Source organism: Hypomesus transpacificus, chromosome 18 (genome assembly GCF_021917145.1).
Source record: "Hypomesus transpacificus isolate Combined female chromosome 18, fHypTra1, whole genome shotgun sequence".
Classification (NCBI taxonomy): domain Eukaryota; kingdom Metazoa; phylum Chordata; class Actinopteri; order Osmeriformes; family Osmeridae; genus Hypomesus; species Hypomesus transpacificus.
In genome coordinates, this window is record NC_061077.1 from 5,610,746 (window position 1) to 5,636,658 (window position 25,913).

The 25,913-nt window shown below is 46.6% G+C and overlaps 1 protein-coding gene across 1 annotated transcript; it reads left to right on the forward strand.

Moving 5' to 3' along the window:
* The first annotated feature begins 1,062 nt into the window (after positions 1-1,062).
* bmp7b (bone morphogenetic protein 7b) lies at positions 1,063-22,251 on the forward strand. The gene is made up of 7 exons (XM_047041202.1): positions 1,063-1,810; positions 15,940-16,132; positions 17,417-17,565; positions 18,654-18,857; positions 20,174-20,250; positions 20,451-20,561; positions 20,655-22,251. Exons 1-7 carry the CDS (start codon positions 1,411-1,413, stop codon positions 20,802-20,804), a joined length of 1,284 nt encoding a protein of 427 aa, XP_046897158.1. The 5' UTR covers positions 1,063-1,410; the 3' UTR covers positions 20,805-22,251.
* The last annotated feature ends 3,662 nt before the right edge of the window (positions 22,252-25,913 follow it).

The following is a 25,913-nucleotide window of genomic DNA, read 5'->3' on the forward strand; positions in this document are numbered from 1 at the left end:
ATGCTGTGGTCCTAAAACATCTCAACTACTGAGCCAGTAAAAAAAGAGTCTCTCTGTGAATCTAAAAGTTTACCATTCCACAACGAGGAGGAGCTCTCGCCACATAAAGTGGTCATTAACAGTGAAAATCCCATCCAAAATCCCTCTCCCAGCATAGGAAAGCGCAGAGCGCACGAGAGGGTCAGGAACGTTCCATTAAAGTGTGGTGTTTAAGAGGTGCTGGGGCCAGGGGGGCAGACGGAGGGGTGAAACAGCTGCCAAACATCTGCACCCCTCCCTTTGAGCCTGCTCTCTGTCTGAGCATCGGGGCTGTCGTTACCAACTTCCTGTCCCAAGGAGCAGGGCCTGCTCAGTACTCACACAAAGGGCATGGGAGGCTCCAGAGTCCATATGTAAGCGCATGTATAGGTAGGGCAGATGGACTGCTGCATATCTACTAACCTGCTCCAACCCTGCAGTACATCCAAACATTTAAGTTTTAAAGGTTAATTCATAACATTTTACCTTTAAGCATGCACCTGTTGCGCACTCCCAGATGGGTAAGCAAAACCCTCAAAGAAATTCAATTGACGTAAAGTAAGCTTTTTGAATCTTAAGACAAGTCTGGTTTTGAACTCTACACCTTCAATATATATAGAGGCTTATCAACACATTTCGACTGGAAAAAAATAATTTCTCTCGGGCTATAATCATCGGAGACAACAATGTGAGGTTGCTATTGTAATGGACACGCAGACATTCCCGCAGAAAGGTATTTTTAGCCGCAGGTGTTTTATCACTGAAACGGTTTCTATCGCGAGGGACATGTTAATTTACGAGGCAATAATATAGACAGCATGAAAAAATCGAGAAAGCTCCATCCCTACCCACCCACCCACCCACCCACCATCTCTCTCTTTCTCTCTCTCTCTCTCTCTCTCTCTCTCTCTCTCTCTCTCTCTCTCTCTCTCTCTCTCTCTCTCTCTCTCTCTCTCTCTCTCTCTCTCTCTCACTCACGCACAACAAACACACACACACACGCTGTTGCGCTGTGGTTCACAATTCTCTCCCGCTCCTCCCAGCATATAGCGCCTCCTCATAACTTGTTCGTGGAACTCAGACATCGCACTCGCTGAGACACGTCTTGTCAACCTCGAAGTTTACGCGTGACTCAGACAATGTGCTAACACTGTACGGCTTTTTATTGGTTGGTTTAGATAGATGTGAAAAAGACCAAAGTTGTGCATACCAGTTCTCAAGACAAGAATAAGAGTGGACGTTTAAGCTGATTTGATGCTCCAATCGGGAATTCTTCCCTCAACATGAGGGTCAGTCTCTGATCTAGGTATTGAACAAACCTATTGCTAAGTTCAATATCCTTGTTTTAAGTCTCTGTAAGAGAACTTGGCGTAATTACGCACGGCATCGAAAATGGTCTCAGCTTTGGATAGACGCGCTCCAGTTTTGTTATTCGTATGGGGCTATTGCGTCCTGGCGGACTCAGTCTTTACGAACTTTACTCTGGACAACGAAGTCCATTCTAGTTTTATCCACCGTCGTCTGAAGAGCCAGGAACGCCGGGAGATGCAACGGGAGATCCTTTCGATCCTAGGGCTACCACACCGGCCGCGACCACATCTCCATGGGAAACACAACGCTGCCCCAATGTTCATGCTGGACCTGTACAATGCCATGTCTACGGAGGGAGAAGAGGACGGGTACTCCTACCCCTACAAGCCCGTCTTTACCACCCAGGGGCCACCGATTGCCACCTTGCAAGACAACAACTTCCTTAACGACGCAGACATGGTAATGAGCTTTGTCAATTTAGGTAAGTGTGTCACTTGTTTTCAAGTACTTTTGGCTATGCTTTCCTAGCACAAGTGGCTACAGTTGAATAGATAATGGAAGGCAATTTTTTAATGTTTTTATGTGACGAAGACCCTATCATTTAAAATGTAGTGTTTTGTTTTTACAGTTCTATAGTTCGATTTATTTCATTTTTTTTTATTTATTGTTTGTTGGTTTGACTTTGTTCTTCTAGTGCCCTTGTTTATAAGGACATCAGTTTTGGAGACACATATTGCATAAAAGGAAATTAATCTTTGCTATGTTAATCAGCTAGGAATCTAGGAGTGAGTGTTCCATACCTGTCTGTATGTCCCATGTGTACCTGGTCCCTGTGTTTCTAACATCCGTAGGCCTACAAAGTGCTGGTGTTGAGGTGGCCAGGCTGTTGGAAATGTTACCTGCAGTCACTTCAACATCAATTGCACTATCTTGAAAATGTGTGGCAACAAAGGAACACATTCAAAGTACATTTTGGTCTGAACAGTTGTGCCTTCTTGAGTCATTGTCAGGTGTCAATGGATTAAGACATTAACTTTCCAAAAGGTTGGATGTTCCTAAAGCTTTATAGAGGATTGTATTACTTGTAATTCCTCTCTCTGTTGCTATACAAGTACTGTACACCATTTACTTTCAGTTGTCTGGTGGATTTGTGTTGCTGTTCATAACTACTCCCTTTATCTAATCGGTTTGTGTTACTGTAATCTCTCAGCCCTGCTCTATCTTCAAACTACTATAACTGTCAGCAATGACCAGGGGTTTAGTCCACATTATCACAACATTAGCAAGCATTCAGGGATTTATGGGAGTCAGATGGCTGAGCGGTGAGGGAGTCGGACTAGTAATCAGTAGGTTGCTGGATCGATTCCCCGCCGTGCCAAATTACGTTGTGTCCTTGGGCAAGGCACTTCACCCTACTTGCCTCAGGGGGAATGTCCCTGTACTTACTGTAAGTCGCTCTGGATAAGAGCGTCTGCCAAATGACTAAATGTAAATGTTATGGCAAGATAAATATAGCACCACAAGTCAGTTTGGTCAAAATGATGCAATCATATCAGTTGTGTGTCTCAGGACCAGCAGTTGAAAATATATATATATATTATATATATATATACGAACGGATAAATGTTTTTTTTAGTAAAAGTATCGGCACCAACACAGACACTTTACAACTTGGTCAATAGTAAGAGTTTAATGATTAAGTTTAGCTAACCAACAGAATATAAGTGAATTGAGAGGGGTCCATAGGGAGGTTTTGGGAGTGTTAGATGAATCCTGGAGAGATAATTGTTGGAGTAACTTGGCAGAAGAGAGGGAGGTGACACTCGTTTCTCCGGTGCATCGTATAATTACAGTGGGAGCTGCTGCATTGTGACTATTTTTGACAGGCTGTGACACAGATGGATTTGACCACAGAAGCTTGCTCAGTCAAGGACCTCTCCTTCGCCTCCCAGACCAAGGTCAGTGTTGCAGAAGGCAAGGAAAGAGTCCCTACGAAGAGAGGCAGGAAGTAGAAAAAGGGAGACTGTTTTTAAACTTTGTCTCCCTTCTTGTGTAAATCTCTGATCTTTTAGGCAGACATTACTTCTCATAACAAAGGTTCACCTCAGCTTGAAAGAATATTTTGATTTTTTGTATGAGAAAAAAAAGAAATCATAACTGAGTCTCTCTTGTGAAATGGAGACCTTTTGGCAGGAGGTTGCAATGTTTTTTCTGTAACTAGCGGCATGTGAGTGAAGCTCTAATAAAAGTCATGTTGGCATTCTTGTCCAGAGTCACTTCCACTCTCCAGTGAGCATGAGGAGCTGTGGCCTGGTAACCGAGGGCCATCTTCCCACTCACATGCTGAACTTCCTTCCTGGCATACTGCATCCGTCTCACCATATATCAAATTATCGGTGTCACTCATTTGGGTATAAAGTGAACGTTTGTCTTTGTGATGTCATCGCCGTCTGACATGTGTTCCGTCTATCAATGGGTTCTTTGTGAATGCTCTTACTGAGTCTCATGTGATAACATCATATATAATCCCATCTTGATCTAATCCACCTGATGATATGCAGATGAAATAACCTTTACGTGAGAAAGAAGGAGAAAGGTTGGAGGATGTGTGTGGGTAAGGAGTAGAGGGGGCAAGGGGCAGAGAGAGAGAGAAAGGGAGCAACCGATATACGATTCATAGAGACCAGAAAGTTCTTTATTTCCCCTCAGAAGTTAGATACCTCACCACCAAGGCCATTTCCAAGGTACATTTTTTTGAGAAAAGAACTGCTTAGCAGTGGCTTGGATTCCAGCGTTCTTTATATACATTTGGCAGATTTATATATTATGGCAACAGCAGTGTGTCCAATTTGACTAATATGCCCTTCAACATGCTGTTAAGAGGGGGGAGGGGTTGTTCTGCATGACCTTGATTTTGAAGTTTTAGAAGCATAAGGGAGGGGGAAGATGGCTGTAATGCTCATATTCACAGTTTACTGACCAAGACCTTGTGCATTTCATGCCTGCCACAGTGAGACATCCTCCACTTTAATATTGTCTGTAGTGTAGTCCATGGCATGATTCAGAACCAAATTATATTCTATGCAGCTTTTTGGGGGACTGGTGGGATGGATAGTCCTTCTCGAGAGTTGATATAGTTGCATGTGTTTCGCTGGCTGTGTTGTCAATATAGGTGTATCTCAGGGCAGTCATCTCCACTGTAGGGTGGGTGGGGTGTGGCTTGTGGGACAGGGGGCAGTGGTCTAAAGAGTAGGGTGGTTGGGGCGTGGACTAGGGGACAGACCCCTGGGTCAGGGACGTCCTCAGTCAGAGTAACCTCAGTTAAAAGCCCAGCTGTGTAAATGGCTTACGGCATACATGCAGAATGTACACCTCTACACGCAACATGGCTCGCCCCCGGCCTTGGGTGTGTGCTGAACATGTAAAGACAACACGCCAAAATGCTGAAACACTTGACTTCTTTAAGTGCCAGTCAGCTTTGCCATCAGTTCTTCCATGTTTGCCCTGCTGATTACTGGACTGTGTGGGCATTTCCCCACTGATAGAAAAATAGACAGCGGAGAGATGCATGAGAGAAAGCTTTGGATATTTAAAGGGAAAATGTAATTGAAAGATCATGCTTAAAACGAACCACCTTGTGGGTTGTCCCCCATATTGGCCAGGATGATTGACACTCCACCATTTCTTCCAAAAACACACGCACATGCACACATGCACACATGCACACATGCAAGGTCACAAGCACACACGCACACACACACTCACTCACACAATCCCCTTTGGGTAATTATTTGATATGGTCCCTGGTGGTCCCTCGCGTATTAGCCCTCAGACACAGTGAATTAAGGCATTTCCCCTTCAACAAACCACAGCTTCCAGCGCTCTGGGCTGCTTGGCTTGGCCGAGCTTGGCAGGGCTGGTGGTGAGAAGTCCCTTTACACGCACACACACGCGCACACACACACACACACACGAACACAGTGATGCACATGCATCACAGGGCCACAGGGTGACTTGCACGTCTAGTATTTGCATCTGTCACGTAAGAACACAAAGACTGGCATCACCTGCGTGGGGGTTTTACGGCCTCTGTTCTCCTCACCTCCGGGTGGAAGGTCTAACTCTCATGTGTTATCTTCAGATGTGTTAGTCACAGCTTCCTCCTTCGCCTCGCTCGCATGCAACCCTGTGTGGATTAACCTAGCCTGAGGTCATTGTGAGGATTGTGTGTGAGAGCGAGTAAGCTAGAGAGAGTGGAAGAGAGAGACAGAGAGAGGCTGTGTGAATAAAGACATGAAACTTTGCTTGTTCTTTCTCTGGCATGTGCGTAACCAGAGCTTGGCTGATGGCTCCCTGGGTGTGTAATAGTCCTGCTGTAAGTCAGCCACTCTGACCGGGGAGACGCCAAGGGGGGTCGTCATCAAATCAAATCTCCAGTTTGGCATGAACACTGTCATGTGTCAGCAAATGTCAGCTTATTTAAAAAACAATGCATTGCTGGAGTGCATTTTATTTGTCCAATGTTCTGCTGCTGTCAATGTGCTCCAGATGTGTTCAACAGTTCACTAGATGGACATGATTAAACAAACAAAGCTAGAGTTCTTTGTGGTTTCCCTCCTCTTCTTGTGCCAGCATGGGAACAATCGACATGAAGGTAATATGAAGGGTACAGTTGTAGTGTGGTTTGCACGGTTAAGATTAGCAATACTTAGTTTATAATAAAGTATAGTCGTTCTTGGGGGCACCACCTCTGATTCGTGAAAGGGACAGAGGAAACCTTGTTTAATAATATTGAATAATAGCACTCGTAATAATCAGTCTAATCTTAAGTAGGGAATTCTATGAAAGTAGAGCAGATCATATAACGTGAGAGATACGCGAGTATTATACACAATGATTTATTTAAGAGAATGTAATTATAGTGAACACATACCAGATAAGTTATGGGTTAGTTGGGCTAAAGCAGTACAGTAGGCCTAAATTCTAATGAGAGCGCACTGGCACAATGGCTGCGTAGAGCGCGTGTGGAGGGGGAGGGGAGAGAGAGAGTGAGGAAGAGGTACAGATGAAGAGGCTTCTATAGTAACAATGGACGATCAATAGCAACTGATCTAACGATGGTCAAGTTAAATCATTTGTAAAATACAATCAAACATCGACAATTCAATCACAACATGCCAATATGTCACAAGTAAGAAATATTGCAAATCGCAGTTACTTTTGTCGGTTTGAAGAACGGAGTCAATGGTTCGTTATATCCAACGAATAGGAAACGGAATCTCTCGTCAAAGTTCCGGGCGCAAAGTGAAGGTGCAGGTTATGAGGTAAAGGTTAGGGAGTGACGCGTTCACCCCAAGTTAATCCTACGAACAAGCGGGGGTGATTGTAAGTTCGGCGATTTTATACTCCAAAGAACAGGGGGTCATCCATGTGAAGGTGACCTCTCTCATTGGTCAGTTACTTCCACCTGGGCGTCGTCTTGAGATCTGCCCAGAGGTGTGAAGTGGCTGATAGTTTAAATTCCATTATCTCAAATGTCCATGAAATGCTTAAACTTCAGAATAGAGCAATACAACGTTCATAACTGGTTTTGTTAGTATGATACAATTATTTTGATATCAAGATTGACTGATTTAACTATATCTGAAGGGGAGTTATAATCAAACATCAATTAAACACGTTCTAGGTAAATGAGAAAACACACATTATAACACATCGACTACTGTCATTGAATTAGTGTCCATGAGCCATGTAGTCCTTGAGAAATATGTTTGTAACTCCACGAAAGAAAGTTCTCCCTTATACTCCATTGTCTGATACTGTGTGACCATGTGGTCTCTGTTCCTGACCCCATGCTGGGTCAGGCTTTGAAGCATCTTCTGGGAGATAAGGACAAAAGGGAAGGAACCCTTCCCCCTTTTCGGGGGTAGGGGAAAGGTGTGGATGGTACCAAGCTTTTTCTGTTGACTCTCTGCTACACAGTATATAGATGTACAATCCAGTCTCTCACTGTTTATGCTGTGGAGAGGGGAATTTAATACACAGTTTTTAAAACAAAGCTGTGGATTCTTGCTGGATTATATTTGAATAAAATGTGAAATATCTCTGCTTTCCAATAAATCACTGCACAACATATGTTCAACACATTTCAAAACAAAACAAATTGGAACAGTGATAAAGGATGTATGCTACACTGCTGAACTCATCTTTGACCAGTGGTTGTGAGTGGTGAAGGAAATTGGATAGCTGATCTTAGTCAGAGTCTGCCAGGTGGTAATCGGGATGGTGACTCACCAACAACAACAACAACAGGTAATTAGGGCAGGGGTTTCTATGGTAACACGGCAGGGCACCACCTGGCCCCCTGCCACCCCTACACCCTAACTCGTGCTCATGGGAGGTGGCACAGAGCTGGCAGCCAATTCACTCCACTTTATGGTGGGTGTTAATAGTAATAATAAGGGGTGTGGAGGAAAAAAAAACTAGTTCTAATTGGCAAATTTATTTGGATTTATTAGAGGGTTTGGCAGTCAGACCGTATTGTGTCATTCCACGCTCCCACCTGCATGCTCGGAAGCACTTACGTCATGTTACAGTCATGGTCAAGTTACACTGTGGTCATGGCAAAGCCCTGTATTTAATCATATTTAAAAGTCTTAAGGTTTGACTATTGGTATCTAGGGTGGATTGCATAGAGTGTTTGTGTGTGGATGGCTGTGGCGTAGATGGGACGATGTTAGTGAAAATTTCCAAGACAATTCACGAGCACATCAGATAATCTCTCTCTCTCTCTCTCTCTCTCTCTCTCTCTCTCTCTCTCTCTCTCTCTCTCTCTCTCTCTCTCTCTCTCTCTCTCTCTCTCTCTCTCTCTCTCTCTCTCTCTCTCTCTCTCTGTCTCTCTCTCTCCTTGCATTCCTGTCCTCAGTGGGACTGAGGTTAATACAGATGTTTCTCTCTGTCTGCAGGCCAAAGCAGCTGTGCAGAGTAACTCTATCTCTTCACAGTCCAGCAGAACCCCTGCCTCACCCCACCCCCATCCCTGTCCTGCTCACATCTACCCCAGCCTCCTTGCCTTGCCTCAGTCCCACCACCCTGAGGCCAGCCACACACTGGCTTACCAAATATAGACACCAGCAGTAACACCAGCAGTGACACCAGCAGGCCTCTCTCTGCTTGCCCTTGACTGACTCTGTGAGGTGTCCTACCGACTGATTTATGTGATCACTTTGTAACACACTCCCTTTGGATTTACTAACCAATGCCCATAAACACACATACACATGTGCACACACACTCACATGGACAAGCACACAGACTTTGTTTGCACAGAAAGAATGTTCTGAGGCTAATTAGTGTCAGAGAGTGCATGTTTTATGGCCTACATGCACTGGTCAGAGAGTGAACCAGGGCAAAGGAATGTAACAGTAGCTTCAGGTAGCCACTGTTGCACTTTGGTAATTACAGTCATGTTGCTGCTACCATCTCTAATGCTAGACTCCAGGTTGTGGTTTAGAGAGCAAGTACAAAGAACGTCAGAAAAGAAAGATTGCCCGCTCGTTCTCAAGATATAAAAGTCCAAGAATCACATTCCTTTGGTATTTCATTCCTTGCGTATTCACCTGAAAGCTCCAGACATCTGGATGTTCCTTGTCTCCTTCTCTCTCGGACATGCTGAGGCACTTGCTGTGAGCGATGATGAAACAGGCTGCGGGTGGGACTTGACGATGTGGCGAGTTGTCAAAAAGACCAGATGTAGGAAGGCAGTGGCGGGTGTTCTGGCTGTGCCGAGATGACGGACGGCGCACATTCAAGGCCAGGAATGTTCAGCCAGGGCGACTTTTTCTAATCATGCCTCTGTCTTAGCCTGGGTCATATTCACCATAGGAGTCACTCTGACATAAGTCACCCCTGGGATGGCATGTAAACACTGCAGAATATGGCCTGATGGGTGGAGAGAGAGAGAAAAAGAGAAAGAGAGATAGAGTGTGAGAGAGAGAGAAAGAGAGACAGAGAGAAAGAGGGTGAAATGAATCCTAAATTCCAAGTGTTGGGAGAATTGGGAGCTTATGAAAGCAAGAGATAGATAAGGTGAGGAGTGATTCACACCCAGCTACTCTGTACTCTGGGCAGTAAAACATTTTACATGCTCCAGTATCTCAAAGTAGTCTCAGAGTAGTGGAGTAAATACTTCTGTAACAGAAACTGCAACAGGTAACATGAGAAAGAGAGCGACCTGTTTTCTTGACTTCCATGATGGAGGGCAGCATGCAACAGAGTGTGCCCCAGAGAAAGGGCCCAGATGTGGGCCAGAGCTGATCCAGAGACCCTGGGACCTTCAGCTCTGCTGGGAAAACAAACAAACACAACTCTGTGGCTGCTTTGTACTGAGGCCCTGATCTAGAGAGGGGAGGAGGAGAAGGAAAGGGGAGGAGAGGGGAGGAAAGGAGACCAAAGGAGTGGAGAGGAGATGAATTGAAGGGAGTGGAGAGGATAATACTTTTTACAGTGAAAAAGCTACCCTCCCTGTGACCAGCTGCTTCACATGTTGTATGTTGGTGTTCCTAGTTGAAGATTGCGTTTGCGGAAGACAGTAATGTCAAACAGATTCCTGAACAGGCTCCATCAGCCAAATCAAAGCTTGTAAAAGCCAAGCTACAACTTTTACCAAGTGTTTTTATGACGAGTGCTGAAATATAGTGTCAATTTAGTGTGAAATATGAATTTGATGTGGCAGTTTTCAGTTTATTTAAGGAACGCTAACAGCTATAGCCTGGGTGTTACACCACATCCTTCACAACTATTTTTTATTTATTTGAAAAGGAATGGTTGTAATTAAACTAAATAAACAACAAGCTCTTAAAATGAGGGTGCCAAAGTGCCGTCATGTGTGCATTGGATGCCGCCAAGGGTTTTGGGGCAAACTATAAAAATGTTTACACAGACACTGGGATTTCTCCTGCCTGTGTCTCTAATGCGCACTAATGCTTGTGTGTGTATCTGTATGCATGTGTGTTAAATGTATGCATGCCTGTGTTATGCATGTGTGTGTGTATGTGTGTGTGTGTTACATGTGAATTCTGCTGGGGTATATAATAAGAGGCGGCTTGGCTGGTTGAGGAGAAGGGTGTGGTTGCTGCAGCCGCAAAATGAAAGAACATAAAAAGGGGGGAAGAGAGAAAAGCGATGGGGAAAAGAAAGGGCTGTGGTTCTCTGTCTCTGTGAGCTGTATCCCCCCGGCTGAGAGGAGGGAAGCATGCTCACTGTGGCATCAGCACACAGATCTGAGAACGACAGCCTGTCTGGGTGTCGTCATGCTGCTTCTCTCAGAACACTGTGTATGGACCCCACGGAGCTCTGAGTTACATCTTGCAGCTCAAACCATCTGCCAGGCTCCCCTTCACTGTTCCCTGTTTACTTCATAGGCGAGCTGGAGGCCTGGCATCACATGTTCCTGAAGCTGTGTCCTCAGGCCCTCCAAGACCACAAGGTGGCTGCAGCTGGCCCAGCAGTGTGAGAGGCAGCTGGGCTGGCGGGAGATGCCAGGGAGGGTGTACCCTGAGTCAGACACATTCCTCCAGGCCCAGCCTGTGGATGCTCAGTAAATCTGGGGTTCAGAGGGGAAGTACACCTCCATAATGTCCAGTGGAGCGTGAGGTGGAACCCTGCTCTCATGTTTATGGTCTCTCCTCTGACTGCAGCACTAAGGAGAGACGGGTCACCACAGACCAAACACACAGCACTCTCCCTCTCCTCTCTGATGTCTGAGTACTGGAGTTACTTCCTTCACACACACATATGGCATAGTCTTATTAAAACACACACACACACTGGTGAGTTAATGGCTTTTAAGGCTTCGGTAAGTTATAGCAGGGGCCCATTCCCTAGGAGCCATTGCTGTCATGTGTTGCAGCAGTGTAAATACATTGCAGAGGCATTATGTCATCAGTAGTCGCCAGTGGGCAGGATGTTTCCTAACGTGGTAATCACTCTACTGCGGGTAGTCACTCGTTACCCGGGAGATATAACCCACTTTCCTCTTTATAGGATAAACATCTTGATCAATCGTCATCTCTCTCGCTTTCTTTCTTTCTATGTATCTTTCTTTCTCTAGGGTTTATGGAAAAAGTGACACATATTCTTTGTGCCATGTTGAAAACATTGTTGGCTGGTATTGTGAAGTGAAAAGTCCTCTAGAGGACGATGTTTTACTGAAGCAGAAATGGAAAAGAAGAAAGGGTGCTTTGAAAAAGTGGAAAAAGCGAAAGAAGAAAAAAAGGATGAGATAATTGTTGTGCTCCAGTTAGCACTCTGCAGGTCAGAGTGTGTGTGATAAGAAGCTGAGGCATGACTCTTACGAGGCATCATAATCTCCTTGTTAACCCTGACTCTGGCCTGGTTAGACTGGCTACAGGTCTTATCTCCCTCTCTCTCTCCCTCTCTCACCTGCCCAACAGCTGGCCTTAAGGAAGGGGGAGAAGGGGGAGGGGTGGGGTTGTGGAGGAGCGGTTGTCTTATGAGGAGGGGTTAGGGGGCTTGAGTGTCCCCCCCTGCAGGGTGGCGGAAGCAAGCTGGCAGAGGGCAGGCAGGGCTGTGAGGTGTGAGGGGGCTGGACAGACACTTGTCCTAATGTGAGCCGTCAGTTCTGTCTGCTGTTGCTCCGGAGGCCGAGGTGTCGGAGAAGTGTTTGAGGTCCACTGACTCGGCGAGATAGAGGGAGGGAGAGGGGGAGGAGAGAACGAGGAAGGGAAGGAGAGGAAAGGCGGGTGAGAGAGGGGTTAAGGGCAGATGCAGCCCAATCTGAGTGTAGGTGGGTCTGTCTCAGTCCCAACTCATGGCTTCCTTCATGGACTGGGTTTGGAGTGGTTGCTGTAAATGGGGTCATGGTTGACTTCTGTTTGCCAGGTGGGATGCAAGCCTGCATGCAAAATCACATCACTGCATCTCTACTGTGGTCTGCACATGTGTGGGACTTCAAGAGCCAAACAAGGCGGTTCAAATATCCACACCCAACTCATAACCACATTCAGCATCTTGATAAAAGATCCAGGCCTACATCTGTGTCATGGGTGTACGCTGTGTCCTTCCAATGTGCCTGAAGGAACACCTGGTAGAAATAGAGTTTACTTGAGTGTGTTTGTGCGTTTGTGTGTCTGTTGTTTTATATGCATCTCTAAGAGCCTGTGACATTTATAACACTAGTGCGCTTATGTACGGTGTATCACTGAGACAGAACCAGTGAGTTGACTGGGTTGTTTGTGTGTTGTTATGTGCACACGTCTGTGTCTGTAGGTGTGTGTTTCTGAGTTTGTGTGCCTGTGTGTATGTTTGTGTGCATGTTTGTTTAACACAGGTGGGACGGTGGCCATTCACTTCCTCCCAAAGGAAGTCATAAATGTGCCCGCTTGGCTTTAACGGCTCCTCTGCCTCACATCTAATGACTGCCATACTACTGTAATTACCATGGAGGCAGAGAGGGAGGGAGGGAGGGAGGCAGAGAGCGACAGAGACTGAGAAAGAGAGAGGGTGAAAAAGAGAGAGATGGGCGGGGGGGTTGATGAGTTAGCAGCATGCTGAGGCTGTTTTATTCTCTGGGAAATAGAAATAGGAGGAAAGAGGGAAGTCGAGACTGCACGAGGGCATGGATGGTTTAGAAAGCGGGGAAAGAAAGGGTGACTGTGGGAGCATCCAGATGTTCTCAGAGGAACAGGTAAAAGGCTTTTCCAGTGGATGGGTGGACAGCTAATCTGAGACCAGGGGAACAGTTCTGGCTTTGTCCCCAGAGGGAGTTCACCTGCGCTGGGCTACAGGAGGAGGGAGAGTTCCCTGGTGGGACCAGTGAGCCCCAGAGAAGGGGTACAGGGGATTAGGGAGAGAGGAAGACAGAGTTGGAGGATCAGATTGTAGGGTTTCCCCCAAAAGAATCTCTTCCTTGTTTCAGCTCATTTGTGTTGTCTAGTCATATTCACACAGCACGAGAGAGGAAAGGTTTCCTCTGTAGGTGTATGTGTGTACTTGAGCCAACCTGTCTGAGACAGATTGACCCAATGGGGCAATCTGTTTGTGTAAATTGAGAGTTCACAGAGTCCCTATTGATGTCATGGCACTGCACCATATACAATCCATTTAAAGGGCATAGGCCAAGAGGTCAACTCATTGCATGGTAAACAACAGGAAACTGCTGTACACCTGAATAGGTTCAGTCTTGGTCACAGAAAGGCCTTCGATGTACCCAATGGGGCTGAGCGCTCCGCCTGTCTGCCCTTAACAGGGCTGATAGCTCGGCTGTGTTTATCCTGTGGTGTGTCAGGAGACAGACGACACCCCCGTCAGACACGGAGGGAGATGGAAAAGCTCTTTAGCTGCTGTGCTGTCTGGGTCTGTGCCAGTCTGCCAGGGGAGAGCTAGAGGCCTGGGCACCCACTAACATCTCCATTTATAGAGAAGCCCTGAATGAGAGGACTCCCTTTGTTCCATATTAGCCCACCTAGCCAAATACTAGTCATGAACACGGCCATGCCCTTTTGACTGGACAGCCCTCCCCCGCTCCCCTTCTCTGTCCGTGAGCAGGTGTTGCAGCACTGAAAGCTGTGCTGAAGCTCTTCACCAGCAGTAGAATGTGTGCAGTCAGTGTGACCTTCTGAAGGATAGCTTGGTGGGGGCGAGGGCACCATGAAAGTCCCCATTGATGAATCCTGGCACAGGTGTGGATTCAAAGTGGTTCAGGGCCAGACCTGGGCTTCCTATTGCCTGAGATGCACAGTATACAATGGTTTCCATGGTTTCCTGTTTACCCTATGACTGAGAGTGAGTAGAGAGCAGTCCTAGGCCAGTGTGTGCTGGTATATAGGTGTGTGTGAGTCCTTATGGGAGAACCAGGACAATGGGACCCTAAAGCCAGCCTTACTAATGGCCAACTGAGCTGTGGTCTATTCCAGAGAAATTAGATCCATGCCTTTACCCTGCACTCCCTAATCAGACAGTGCTGCCTTTGTGCAACACACAGTCTGCAGGCATGTTCGATGGTGACAGGAGAGGATGGTGGGAAGGGAAAGATAAAAGCAGTTTGTGTTGATAAAAGCTAAAGAGTAAGGTGAAAAGAGAGATAGAAAGAGAGGCAGAGAGAGAAAGAGGAAGAGTTGGTTATGTGTTTGGTTGTGTGTTTCTTCTAATCCCGGTTACATATAACATTACACCTGCTCTTTCATGTATGATGTAAAGATAATGTGAGTGTGTGTGTGTGTGTGAGAGAGAGAGAGGCAGAGAGAGAGAGAGAGAGAGAGAGAGAGAGAGAGGGAGAGAGTTGGTTATGTGCTTGGTCGTGTGTTTCTAATCCCGGTTACATATAACATTACACCTGCTCTTTCATGTATAATGTAAAGAGAATGTGAGTGTGTGTGAGAGAGAGAGGCAGAGAGAAGCAGAGAGAGAGAGAGAGAGAGAGAGAGAGAGAGAGAGAGAGAGAGGAGAGAGAGAGAGAGAGAGAGAGAGAGAGAGAGAGAGAGAGAGAGAGGAGAGAGAGAGAGAGAGAGGGCCTGAGCCTGGGCAACAGCAGTCCTGGCTGTTCTGTTATGCAGAGTTCAGAGTAGTGCTCATAAAGAGCTGTTGAGTAGCAGGCCATGTCCCACAGTGAGAGGGTAAGGTTGTCAGAGGGTCTTCTCTGGCTCCCCCCTCAGTCCATGGGTCACCTGGCAGTATATTGGCAACAGCTGAGGGACAGACAGGGACTGTGTCTGTTGTCTGGTAGATCGCCAGGAAGCCAGTCACCGCAGATGTCCTTAAAGGCACTCACTACAAATGGGCTGGAAATGAAACAGGATATGTAGCAGGAATCAGATGCACGTTTATAGGTTTTGCAACGTGTGTGTGGGTATGTGTGTTAATCTGAGTGGTGGGGGGTCTCAGGATGAGGGGATGTGAGTGGGTTGATGGGGGGAGAAGGAGGAGGTGATGGATAGGACAGGGAGATATTGATAGACAGGGCATGGAGGGGACTGCCCTGGGACTGACTGCTCTCTGGGGCTGCCTGCTGGGACACTAAGAGGGGTCGAGGTCAGGAGGTCACGAGGGTCGGGGGGTGGGGGGGCTAACTGAACCAGCGGAGTCCCCCCCCACCCCTCGCCGGCCCCCCTCATGAGATCCAGATGAGGGGCAGAGGAGATGGCTCTCCAGGGATCAGAGGGGAAGAGGGAGAAGAAAGGCCTCTCGTAAAGCTGTCACAGGGAGTGTGCATCTCTCTATCACGGCCCTCACAGCTCCACACGATAGCTCTGCCCTACTCCAGCCTGTTGGGGGTGGATGTCTCAATCATAGGGGACCACATGTACCACTCAGCACACGTAGATGGGTTCCATGTGGACCGGACACTGTCTCCCAGTGCATTCAAGCTGTGGCCTAGTCTCAGCACAGACATGAATTCAAGGCTCCTTCCACCCAAAAACGTATTTCTGAGAGTTACCTCTTGGCAAACTGTGTGGTGTCTGATCTAATTGAGTATGTTGCGCGTGTGTGTGTGTTTCAGATCATGACTGACCCTTACTCTATCTGATGTGTGTGTTTCAGATCATGCCCAATGTTCATTGTGTCTGGGGTGTGTGTGTTTCTGTATTCCAGTGGAGCATGATAAGGAGTTCCTCCCCGTGCGACGACACCATCGAGAATTCCGTTTTGACCTATCACGGATCCCCGAGGGGGAAGCGGTCACAGCTGCAGAGTTCCGGATATACAAGGACTTCATCCACGAGCGCTTTGACAATGAAACTTTCCTCATCAGTGTCTACCAGGTTCTGGAGGAGCATTTCGACAGGTGAGCGGGTGTGTTGGTGTATGTGTGTGTTGGTGTATATATGCATGAATTTACCCTGTCCAAACGGTAGTCTCTTAATTGCTTTCTGGAAGTTTCCACAATGCATGGAGTGAGTGTGCTGCTTCCCCCTGTGTGGACTGTTTGAGCCCACAGGAAAGTGTGTGAGCCACACTGAGGAATGGCCCGTGCCTTGTTTCCCCCTGCCCTCCTGCTCTTCTTGCCCCCCCTGTCCCATCTCTACCCCCTTACCCTGCCCCCTCCCCCCTCCCCCCCCTCCCTCCTCCCCCCCTCCCCCCTCCCCCCTCCCTCCTCCCCACTCCCACCTCCCCCCTCCCCCCTCCCTCCTCCCTCCTCCCCACTCCCCACCTCCCCCCTCCCCCTTCCCCCTTCCCCCCTCCCCCCTCCACCCTGCCCCCTCTTGCAGGGCTCTGTTGCCCTCCCAGGTCCAGGGGGAACAACACAGTCATTTATCCATGTGCCAGACCGCTGCTGAGGTACATGAATGAGCCCATAGCTCTATGACACTCTATCAGCCCTGGGATAGATGGAGGTATACATGCCGACGGAGGGATAGAATATCAGATAGGAGGAGACGAGAACATGCCCCACTTTAGAACAAGGATTCATGGTTGGATGAGAATTTAAAGGAAAACATTTTCCCTCTAGTTTTCTCAGTATTCTGTCTCACTCTCCCTTTCTCCTTCCCTCTCTTCTGAATTCCTGCTGGTGATGAACTGTGTGTTGTGTATGAATAGAGCAGTCGTTTATAAAGCCATTATTGTCAATTAAGGAAATGAAGTGTTCCCCTGGGCCTCGCCATCTGGAGCCCCCTCCTCCCCTCCTCCCCTTCTTCTCTCTCTCTCTCTCTCTCTCTCTCTCTCTCTCTCTCTCTCTCTCTCTCTCTCTCTCTCTCTCTCTCTCTCTCTCTCTCTCTCTGTCTCTCTCTCTCTCTCCCCCTCCCTCCCTCCTCCCTCCCTCCTCCCTCCCTCCCTCCCTCCCTCCCTCCCTCCCTCCCTCCCTCCCTCCCTCCCTCCCTCCCTCCCTCCCTCCCTCCCTTTCTCTTTGAGACATGGATCTCTCTCTGCTCCACTTTACACCTCACCACTCAATATACCTCATCCTATCATGGTGTTTTATTGCTCTTTCATTGCGGGTTATGATCCCATTGTTTTTAAATACTACATCTATATTCATTTACAGCATGCGTGTGGATTTTGGTGTGTATATGTGTTTATATGTGTGTGTACATGTGTTTATATGTGTGTGTATATGTGTTTTGTGTAGGGAGTCAGACCTATTGCTGCTGGACTCCAGGGTCATCTGGGCAGCAGAGGAAGGCTGGTTGGTGTTTGACGTGACGGTGACCAGCAATCACTGGGTCCTGAACCCAGGAAGGAACCTGGGTCTTCAACTGGCTCTGGAGAGCATCCATGGTAGGTAGACCTCATCCAGAACCAGAACTAGAACCACCTCAGACACACAAGCACAACCAGCTCAGCCACAACCACAAACAGATCCACTCACCTCATTTAGAATCCAGACAGAACGCTCTGACCCAAAGAGGTCAGAACAGGATCAGGGACAGTGGCACTTGTGACATGTGGTTGTGATTGTGATGCAGGATGTAGAGGGCATGTACTGCATGGTGGTAGTGCTCCACTGGTAGTAGCAGCATAGAAGATCCACTCTCTGAAAGCTGCCAAACCCTCATCACATAGCCCACAAAGAATCCTTCCCAAGATGGCTTTCCTATGATTACAGTAATGTGACATAATCTTGTGGAGGAGTTAGTATCAGGAAGCTGCTGAGTGAAAACATCAACATTATTAACAACAGCCCACTGTGCGATAGACTCTTATCACGGAAAACAGCAAGATCTTACATGTTCGCCAGAACAGACACACTCTCTTTCATGTTGAATAGGGTGGTGCGTTGTTGTGCTTGTGTAAGTGTGTGTGAGTTGGTGGTGGGTCGAAGGTGTTTGCGGGAGGATGGTTATTGGCGAGCATGTGCAGAGAGGTGCGTGGGACGTCCCATTGCCAGCGGCGACAGGCAGCCTCGGTTTACCTCGGCTGATCAGAGGAACATTCCTGTGCGCAAGGACAGACTATACAGTCTACAACACAGACACACACAATGTCAAGTACATTGGTTGCCAGGGTTACTCTTTGATGTCCGGCAACACATTCATGTTTGACATTTAGATGGCGGAGAGAGCATGAGAGTAAGGGAAAGGAATTCAAAAAGGAAAACCTCATTTGGGAAAACATCCACTGAATAACAAGGAGACACCAAAGACATGGTTCTTATCAGGCCTGACGGAAGGCCCACACACGTTCAGATACACACACATTAAATAAGCCTCAATCTTGTTTTCTCCATCCCTCAAAATCCCCCACGCCTCCCTCCCTTTCTATCTCACAGAAACACTCAGGCATACACACACCCAGAAAAACAAGATGGTCAACAAAGAGCCAAGGGATCCCATGTCTGATATCCATATGTTTGTCTCCCTCTGTAGGTGAAAGTGTGAACCCACGGACGGCAGGGCTGATTGGGCGCAGCGGGCCCCAGAATAAACAACCCTTCATGGTGGCCTTCTTCAAAGCCACGGAGGTGCACCTGCGCAGCATCCGCTCAGCAGGGAACGCCAAACAGCGTAACCCCAACCGGTCTAAAGGGGCCAAGGGCCAGCAGGAGGCTCTCAGAGTGGCCAACATCGCAGGTGAGGGGGCTATGTCTGGGAGACAGGTGTATGTATGTGTGCGCGTATGGATGTGGTATGTTTTTTAGTGTTGACGTGAGTCCATTCCCTTACTGAGCTGCTCTGGATGACTTTAGACTCCTTACAAACAATCTCCACATATCGACAGGGTTACAGCCAACATACACACACACAAATCACCCAGAGAATGCCTTTGTTTTGGAGCCGAGGGAAAGGCTACCAGAGCATGTGTTGGCTAGGTCTGTGGGTCGGAGGTGCGAAAGAGTTGAGTTTATACAGAGCGCTGGAACACTGGACCGTAATGCTTTCGCTTCAAATAACCCGTCCGTCATCCTGTTTATTTACACCAACATTACAGCAGGCCCAGGGCCAAGAGCTCTGCATGGAGGGGGCGGGGGGACAGAACCCATCTGTAGTGTGGGGAGGGCGGGCTGGACCGGGCCACACCAGGACACGTGTGCTCGCAGGGCCTGTGTGGAGGGCTGGATGGTGTCTGTTAAACAACTGATGACAAGCAGTCATCTCTGATCACTTCCAATTGGACCGACCAGCAGAAAGTAATGCTGCACAGAACCCCCTGTGGGTCTGGGGCAGCGCAGAGAGGAGATGTGAGGAGAGGAGCGGAGAGGAGAGGAGATGTGAGGAGAGGAGCGGAGAGGAGAGGCAGTAATAGTCAGAGAGTGAGAGAAGCAGAAGTCTGGGAGAGTGAAGGGAAAACATTGGGAAATCTTGGGAAAACTCCATCTGTTTTGGACAGTAGGACTCCCAACCCTCTGAGTGTCCTGACCTGTGGTTCATCCAACTCAACAACCTTCAGCTCTGATCTATGTTCAGATGTTAGGACTGTGGATCATCCAACTCAACAACCTTCAGCTCTGATCTCTGTTCAGATGTTAGGACTGTGGATCATCCAACTCAACAACCTTCAGCTCTGATCTCTGTTCAGATTTTAGGACTGTGGATCATCCAACTCAACAACCTTCAGCTCTGATCTCTGTTCAGATGTTAGGACTGTGGATCATCCAACTCAACAACCTTCAGCTTTGATCTCTGTTCAGATGTTAGGACTGTGGATCACTAGACTGACCTCTGTTTGTATCTGGCCTGGTGGCCCTCTCTGTTTGTGTGGGTGTGTTTTGCTGGGTCTGTCTGTCTGTCTTTCTGCCAGGGTCTGCTGAACTGAATATGTCTGTCCAGATGTCCTGTTGATGAGTCATGAAAGTGAAAGAAACAAACGCATACCCTGAATGTAGTACAGTATGCAATTGTGTCAATAAAATAATATTCCTCTTTCTTTCTTTCTCTCCCTTCCTCAGAGAACAGCAGTGCTGATCAGAAGCAGGCGTGTAAGAAACATGATCTGTATGTCAGCTTCAGAGACCTGGGGTGGCAGGTACGGACCCACACATTCCTCCACCCCCCCCCCCCCCCCTCCTGTCTTCTTTCCTCTTCCTTTCACCGCTCTTCTTTTTTTCACCTACCCACTCCAGATGTTCGTCCCTCTCCATACCTCCCACCAGGCTCTTTTGATTCCTACGTTTGATTCCACGATGACGCATGACTAACTGCACATCTCTGTGTCTGTCACCCCAGGACTGGATCATTGCTCCAGAGGGATATGCGGCATACTACTGTGAGGGCGAATGTGCCTTCCCTCTCAACTCCTACATGAACGCCACCAACCACGCCATCGTACAAACACTCGTAAGTAGTGAGGACGTGACCAATACAGTTCTGTCATGAGGGCCATCCACCAGCAATGTTTGACCTCCACACCTCCCTGTCCTCCCGGTGCAGGTCCACTTTATCAACCCAGAGACGGTGCCCAAGCCCTGCTGCGCGCCCACCCAGCTGCATGCCATCTCTGTGCTGTACTTCGATGACAGCTCCAACGTCATCCTCAAAAAATACCGCAACATGGTGGTCCGAGCCTGCGGCTGCCACTAGGGCCACACCATGCCCCCCTCATGCACACACACACACGCACACAACTACACACACAGGGGACAACCACACATGCAGAAATACACGCACATTCACATGCGTACAAGCACCCACAGATACACTCATCCTGTGCTTTCTACTGTGTATATAAGACATTAAAACAGTGATTGTATAGTTATCCACAGTCAACAATCCTTTGTTATTTTTATGTGTATGTGTTTATTGTAGTTAATGTGATCTTTATTAATGTAGATGTTATTTTTTAATGCTTTTTCTATGACTGACCGGCCTAACTTTGGGAGGTTTTTATCTGAGAACTTTCATGTACAATACTGTGTAAATAGTTTTTAAACAAAGACAGAAGTGTATTTATTTCTTGGGAGTGTTAAGGTTAGGGCTGTGTAAACCCTTGTACTTTACTGTCTATGTTTTACAGCCATTTTACCATGTGTTACTCAAACATACAAAGGCTTGGAGCCACAAATGTTGTCATCAGATTCAGAAGATCTTTGGCACCATAGAAAGGTCTACTGAGGAATAATAATCGTCACATACAAACTCGCTCTCACGCTCCCCTTCTCTCGTCCTCCTCTCTCTTTTGCTGTCATGTTTTCTCTGCACGGTGGAGGGGATAAATCCCTCGGCTGTGTGGAGCAGCAGGCTATGCTGTCATGGGAACCAGCCCGGCCCAGACAGGGCCCTGCCTGCTGGGGCACACACCCTGTTTTATACACACGCTTATATTTGACTCAGATGAAGCGGATAAAGTCAAGTGATCTCGTCACTTGTCCTATTGTGACGCTTTTTGGGCATCCTTTAGCGTTATGTCATGATGCAGGAGGTTAGGGTTAGGGTGGACCTTAAGCATCCAAATCCTGAAGCTGCAGGGGACCTTGTGCGTCGGAACAGTGACGCTAAGGCTTCTGCCCGAGTGGCGATAAATGACGGAACCTAAGAACAGAGACTAGGCTCCATAAAGCTATGTTGTTAATTCAAAAACAGTGAATTTCTATCTAGCTCATTTATAGGACTCTCTTTATAATTCAAGTTAAGTGTCTCTTTTTACAATCAAACGACACAGAGCAATAATACAGATTGGATATTGGTTTTCAGTAAAATTGGCAACTAAGAGGAAGAGAGACGGAAAGACAGAAAGAAAGAGAAAAACAGAGATATTCTGTTTCAAGTCATCATAGGATCTCCAGTTGTACCCTCAAATGCTGTCCAGTCTGCCCTATGTCTCGGTCCTATTTAAGAGGAATATTTATTGCGAGCTGGGGAGACTGGCACTCTTTGCCAATGCAGTTTGTCCTTCACTCTCCACAGTGTTTTACTGCACAACTGCTACAATAAAACTGGAGTAAAGCAACTCTGACTACGGCTGTTGTCTGAATGAACAAAGAGCTACCAGTCTGCTTACCTGAACTGGGGGATATGGAAAAGGTCAATGCCACAAAACTCCCCATAGTATCTGGGACATACCTCTCTCTCAGACGTTCTGCATCTTCCATACACACATGATATACCTTCCTATGCACTCTCCTCACACTTTCTTTCTCCAACCTTCTCCCAGTCTCCACACTAAGGAGTTGCCTTTCCTACATCCTGTTTATTGCATAGCCTGGTTTGGATTAGTGTTCCATGCCACCCGCTGAGTTTCCAGCACAGCTCAACTCAGACCCCGTGTGTGTATATGTGTGTGTCTGTGTGTGTGCATGTCCGTGTGTGTGTCAGGGTCAAGGGGTGCTCTGAAGTGAGAGACTGGGGAACAGGCCTCTACCACCTCCAGGTCAAAGCTATCTGGGAATTCCTAACCTCTTCCTGTCTGTGTATGGCGAGTTGAGAAGCAGGTCTGAAGCTTCTCGCCTGATGGCGAGGAGTCTCCTTCCCATAAACCCCCAGCCTGCGTGGGGATTCCTAGCTCCACTCTCCCTGGTGAAAGAGAACTGCCATGATTGGAACAACACAGTGTGTCATGTTCATCCAGTCTCTTACTGAGAAGATGTTCTGCACTGAAACAAATCGATATCTTCCTTCCTTAGAAGTCGACGGGCTGGTCATGTGGTTGTGTGTTCCTGCGACCTCCTGAGTGCCCCTGCTCCAGCCCTCTTTACACCCAGCAGACTCGGCCGCCACCTCCCCACCTCTCCACCTCCCCACCTCTCCACCTCCCCACCTCTCCACCTCCCCACCTCTCCACCTCCCCACCTCCCCACCTCCCCACCTCTCCACCTCCCCACCTCCCCACCTCCCTACCTCCCCCTAGGCCCAAACCAGAACCCAACAACCCCAGACTGCCGTCCAACCCACCACATCCATCACCACCCCCTCCACTTCTTCCTGGTGTTACGTTGTTCCATGTCCCCACAGGATCCACTGTTACCCTATCACACAGAGCAGGAGAAACAACAGTACTATAAATGCTTTTACTTGGCACTTGACAACCCTCTGCGACTTACACACAAAAATAGCCACACATTAACAAGTGCACGTACACCCACAAGCCCAGTCACACATCTGCATGTGAACACCACACAATAACAGTCACATAACATGTTTTCCAGAAATCTCTGAGTCTGGGTGTCAGCAACAAACCCATTGATCACCCCTCTCATCCAAAGATCGGTAATACTTTATTTCGATGATCCATCTGTTGACACACTATAGGTTATTAGTAACTACTTAGTAGCATGTCAACAATGTATCCATTCAACAAAACGGTTTCAGAATCAGAATCAGAATCAGAATCAGAATGGGATTTATTTGCCATGAAAGTTTGCACAGACAAGGAATTTGCTTTGGCAGGAAGGTGCATACAGTAAACATATAGGAATCTTAAATTTAAATATGTGGTCTAACTATACTAAGGATACATAAACTAGCAATACTAAGTGGAATGCAATTAAAATAAAATATACAATAAGTAAAATATAAGTTTCAACAGATATGTAGTTATGCATTAAACTAACTGTCTGTAGACTATCAGGTGCATTTCAAGTGTTGATCTGCAGATTTGACTGAATGTGTCTGCTGACTTTCAAAGCTTGTTCTCAACAGGTCACAAGCCAATATTCAACTAACTGTCTGTAGATAGTGTGTTGCATGTTGATAGTCCATCTGTTGGCACACTATAAACTGTAATTAGCTACTCAGTAGCATGTCATCAATGTATCAGTTGACATTCAACAGTTTCAACAGACAAGTACCATGCATTCAACTAACTGTTGACTATCAGCATTTCAAGTGTTGATCTACAGATTTTACAAAATGTCTGCTGACTTTCAAGGTTTTTAACTAATATTCAACTAATTGTCAGTTAACTGATGCGTTTACTAACTGTTGATAATGAATTGATTCTCAACTAAAGATAATGTACTTCTCTCCTTGATTATTTACAAGCTATTAATAGGCATTCTCCACAAAATGTTTGTAGACGTGTTTTAGGACCATCCAATTAAAGTGAAAAACCGTTGGGTGTAGTAGAATGCCTATAAACTATCAAGAGAACACATATAACCATTTGTATATAAATAGGAACGTTTTGCTCTAACCGATCTAACACTGGCTAACTAAAGTCAATACCAAGCTTTAAAGTACAGTAAAGAAATTATAGGCAACAAATGAAAGAAAAAAAGCAATTTTATTTTTACATTTGGTCAGGTGGTCAGTACCTGACCACAAATAAAACATACATACAATCACCACACTGGCAATGTTTCGTCTTGTACAGTTACAGTAACAATTTACAGAAGAACATACAAGAGGGCAATTTAGTGTATGAGAGGGAATCGTTGAGACGGCCTTAAAAAACCATCTCTGCTTCATAGAGTGGACCTACAGATTAGCACAATGATACAAACATGTTGGCGTCGGAAGACTTCTCAAGGACCTAAGGCATAGATAGATAAATATGTTTGAACTGTTCTTCTGTAAATTGTTCTGTATGTTGGTTTATGACCTGTTGAAAACAAGCTTTGAAAGTCAGCAGACACATTCAGTCAAATTTGTAGATCAACACTTGAAATACACCTGATAGTCTACAGACAGTTAGTTTAATGCATAACTACATATATGTTGAAACCGTTTTGTTGAATGGATACATTGTTGTCATGCTACTGAGTAGTTACTGATAACCTTTAGTGTGTCAACAGACCATCTAAATAAAGTGTTACCCAACATTTTGAAGTTGAACTCCTTTATCAAGCAGTTACAGTGGGGTCACGTATTCTGACGGCTGCTACTTGTCAGATATGTTCAAGTTCAAATTCAAGTCTTTTATTTGTCAGGTACACAGAACAACACAAGGTTAGACTGGGCACTGAAATTCTTAAGACAAGACAACGCAAAGCACCTGGCATAGCATAACATATAGGTACACGGAACATAATTTACATCTATGCTGAGCTTAAATAAGTGAAACTTCCTAAATATACAGATGGCAATAAATAATCGACTATACTAACCCTAATACTAATATGGTGACCTCTGTGGTACTGGCTCTGTGAGGACTCCAAATAAGAAAATATATGTCCAGATTAGTGTGAAGGGATGACATAACTACTCCAAACAATGTTTTGAAGTTTCACACGCACACACACACACACACACACACGCACGCACGCACGCACGCACGCACACACACACACACACACACACACACACTCACTCAGAAATAGACAAACAAGCACCTCTGTTTTTTATCTGTGTTGGACGCCATCTACTGATGAAAATGCTGTACTAGTGAGCCCGCGTGTGAGTGTGTGTAATAAATTCATTCGTTTGTCTGATTTAAACAATAACCCATTGCGGTTATATCATTGTCTCTGTTTTTTTTGTCAGCACCGACCTGATCTCGTTTGGCCAGTAAAAAGTGCCGCTTGTACTTTGCAAGTATGGGGAGTGGCTTCCAACAGAAAGTCCCTTTTTTACCTCAACTTTCACTTTAGCAGAGCGCATCTGTTCTGTTAATAATAAGCCTTTCAGGCTTCCTCTCTGTCTCTCACTTGCTCTTTATCACATTTCTTTTTACACAAATCGAAAACTAACACTCACAGGTGATTTAACTTAATTATAATACACCTTCACACGCACACGCACACACACAGACACACA

Coding starts and splice junctions, on each gene's coding strand:
- bmp7b (XM_047041202.1), top strand. CDS start 1,411: ATGGTCTCAGCTTTGGATAGACGCGCTCCAGTTTTGTTATTCGTATGG. Junction 17,566..18,653: donor GGCTCTGGAGAGCATCCATG/GTAGGTAGACCT, acceptor CTCCCTCTGTAG/GTGAAAGTGTGAACCCACGG. Junction 20,562..20,654: donor ACGCCATCGTACAAACACTC/GTAAGTAGTGAG, acceptor CTCCCGGTGCAG/GTCCACTTTATCAACCCAGA.